Genomic DNA, 3,124 nt, shown 5'->3' with positions numbered 1-3,124 from the left:
ATATTATATAATAATAATAAGACACGTGCACTCGCTACGACACAACTACTCAGACTATTCTAACAACATGCCTGCAAAAAGTGTAGCCACGGCACCGTCCCATACAGAGTCACCGCAAGTGCTGGGTTCCCCTTGACCTTCAGAGTGAGCACGTACACTGTAATGGTGAGCACGACCAGGGGTAGAGTGGTCACTATGTATGTCAGAGAGATTGCCACAAGCATGCGTGTGGTTTTGCTGCGTCTACGTGCGCTGCCTGAGAAGGAGAAAAATACAGACATTGACGTTATATTCGGAGATTCACATGTTTTGGGTAGGGTTGTTTTGTTTCGTTTGTTTGTTTTTGTTTCGTTTTGTAGTTTGTTTTGCTTTGTTTTGTTTGGGGGGGGTTGTAACATAATATTCTTTTCAAAATAGGTTTGTTTATTGATTTTCTGGGGGGTTTGTTTTAGTTTTTGTTTTGTTTTTTATTACAACATTTGTTTTTATAATAACGAGGGTTTGTACAAAACAAAACCTATTTTAAAGGGCAATGACGCTTAGGGCCAATTTCAACAAAACTTGAAACTGATAAAAGAAAAAAATTGTCCTTGGAGAAGTCAACTGTGTCAATACGAAGAAAATCAATCTGCTTGTTCGAAAATTGTCAAGCAAACAGAATGTGTATTCGTGCACTGAAAAACAAATTTATATAAGATTGACATTGCCAAATAAGCTCATGGAAGGTTGTGGCAATTGGAATTGGCTGCTGAAGGTGTTGACCATTTCTCGTCAGACAAGGTCGAACTGCGCCAAAAATCTTGGAGAATCCTGTTGCAAGTTCCAAAGTCAATTATTTGTACCACCTGTTCTCTACATTAAGCTTGAACTCTTTAATTGTTTGTGTGTTGTTTTCGTAAATTTTGACTGTCAAAAACCCCAAAGGAAATAATGGGCAGGGTAAAAGTTAGGGAAATTCGATGACCACTTTTTTGTAAGCTTTGGATTTGACAGATATACATCAAAACTTTTTTTTTGCAACCATGCAAGGGCCACTCTTGATGTGGTGAGTGCATCTCTATTCTGCTGCAACTAGACCTTCATCAACACCATAACCCCCCCCCAAAAAAAAACCCAAAGAAAACAACAACAACATCAAAATTAATCTCCAAAGTTTTCTCAGCACGGGGAGATATCCATCCAATTTGACCATCATGATTTACTGTCTTCGTCCTGAAAATTGTTTTTTAACTTGATATTTCTTGAACGCACAAATTGATTTTACACACTTTGACAATTTGACATTGCCTTGGCTGGATTTTATTTGCTCAAAAACGTGTTGTGATTAGTGCAAAGATGACCGAGTTATTGTCCTTTTAATTGGTCATCATTTTGTTCACACGTCCTGCACTGTGTTTTCGTTTCTTTGAAATGTGGTGTTTTGTTGGGGCAGGGCGGGAGGGTGGGGGGTTGGGGTTTGGTGGAGGGTGTTTAATATTTTAGGGAAAGGAATTTGATTTGGCTGGGGTGGAATGGGGGAGGGGGCAGGAGGAGCCAGTAGTGAATTGATTCCTAAAAGAATTGTGTTTTCTGGGATAGGATCGAGCGTTTCCTTTTTTTCGTCTAAAAATACCCAAAAACTTGTCGGAACAGGGAAAAGGACAAGCAACGCCACAAATTACGAGCTTGTCATTCAGAGCCGTTTCGGAATGTGGCCAGGAAATAGGAGCTCCCTCCACAGCGGAAGAAAGGGTATCAGAGGACGGAAATGGACAAGGCCCTATAGTTCGTGTAGCAGGCTATGAGTGTAGAGAGAAGAGGGCAATCCATTAGCAGTTGTCCAATTAACACCATAATGATTGTGGCTTCTATTTTCTTCACAAATATATTTAGCAGCAAGATCAATATTCAATTATCCGAACTGGTATGGCTAGCCCAAGGAAATCAAATCAGATTTCACCTCTGCGTCTCTGCGTGCATCATTATACGTAGACGAATCAGAGACTCTATTGGATTACTGTGAGTCGTAGAAGTCTATGAGAACTTCAGCTGCTACTGTTGCTGTTGCTGCCAGAGTTACTTCTAGCATGAGGTGACCTCTTATAAGATAGCACCATTCAACGGCTAGCAGTTCAGATGTACAAAAACCAAAATTTACAACAAAAATATCTGTCATTGGTGTTCCTAAATCAGAGGTATTAGTTGCACATGCTCGAGAAATATTTCGTCGGTATAAATTTGAAATTTTTTTAAATTTTAATCAACTGTTAGTTTTAGTAAAGGTTTTACAGCGTTCGCAACTGCATAAGGTCATATGAGCGCCAGAAGATTAGAGATGTTACAAGAGAGTAACGAAGATAAAAAAGAAGAAGGGGAGATAAGGACGATAGGTGTTTGATAGGAAAGAAGAAGCAAACCACACCAGAGCACCCACCAACCACCCACATTGAAAAGAATGAGATCGTTTGTTTGTTTTATATTTTTCTACCCCCTCCTCTCTCTCTCTCTCTCTCTCTCTCTCTCTCTCTCTCTCTCTCTCTCTCTCTCTCTTTCTCTCTCTCTCTCTCTCATTCTCTCTCTCTCTCTCTCTCTCTCTCTCGTTCTCTCTCGCTCTCTGCAGAACGATATAGCTTTCTGGACTTCCAAACAGCTTGACGACGAATTGCTTTGACTCAAGTTTTCTGTTTTCACATCATTTCCAGCTCTCCAAAAAAGTTCTGTCGTCTGCCTTCGTCCCCACTTTTTACCCCCACCCCCTCACCTCTTTTGCCCCCTCCTCTGGGCTCATGACTCTTTCTGCTGCCTTTCTACTGCTTCTGTTTGGCTCCTTCTAACTGCTGTCCTTCAGCCACATCCCTTATCTTTTGATAGATAAGATCTATACCTAGCCTTCTTGGACAAAGGCGAAAAATCTCTGAGGTCCCGTGTGCAAGTTGCGCATGTCAAAGATTCCTTTGTGGTTCAAAATCGATAAGATTAGGCTTCGGCCGCCACTCGGGTAAAATTCAAAATTTTCTACCAACTGAAAATGTTTAGTGTGTCCTGTACGCTCATATGCGAGCGCCGTAAAACTCAAGAAAAAAAAAATAATAACTTCTGTTGCTGCTGCTGTTGCGGCTACAACTACTAATACAGCTCCAGTGAG

General features: G+C 40.8%; 1 protein-coding gene across 2 annotated transcripts in view; it reads right to left on the bottom strand.

Moving 5' to 3' along the window:
- LOC101859172 (neuropeptide FF receptor 1) overlaps positions 1-3,124 on the bottom strand; it is a 199,631-nt gene that overhangs the window by 7,341 nt on the left and 189,166 nt on the right. For both annotated transcript variants that reach the window (XM_035969742.1, XM_035969743.1), the window contains exon 7: positions 72-256. In XM_035969742.1, the coding sequence (XP_035825635.1) occupies positions 72-256 (185 nt within the window). The remainder of the gene's footprint in view (positions 1-71; positions 257-3,124) is intronic.

This window comes from Aplysia californica, unplaced genomic scaffold (genome assembly GCF_000002075.1).
Source record: "Aplysia californica isolate F4 #8 unplaced genomic scaffold, AplCal3.0 scaffold00177, whole genome shotgun sequence".
Classification (NCBI taxonomy): Eukaryota; Metazoa; Mollusca; class Gastropoda; order Aplysiida; family Aplysiidae; genus Aplysia; species Aplysia californica.
The sequence above is the reverse complement of the archived record's forward strand: the minus strand, read 5'-3'. Positions and strand labels throughout refer to the sequence as shown.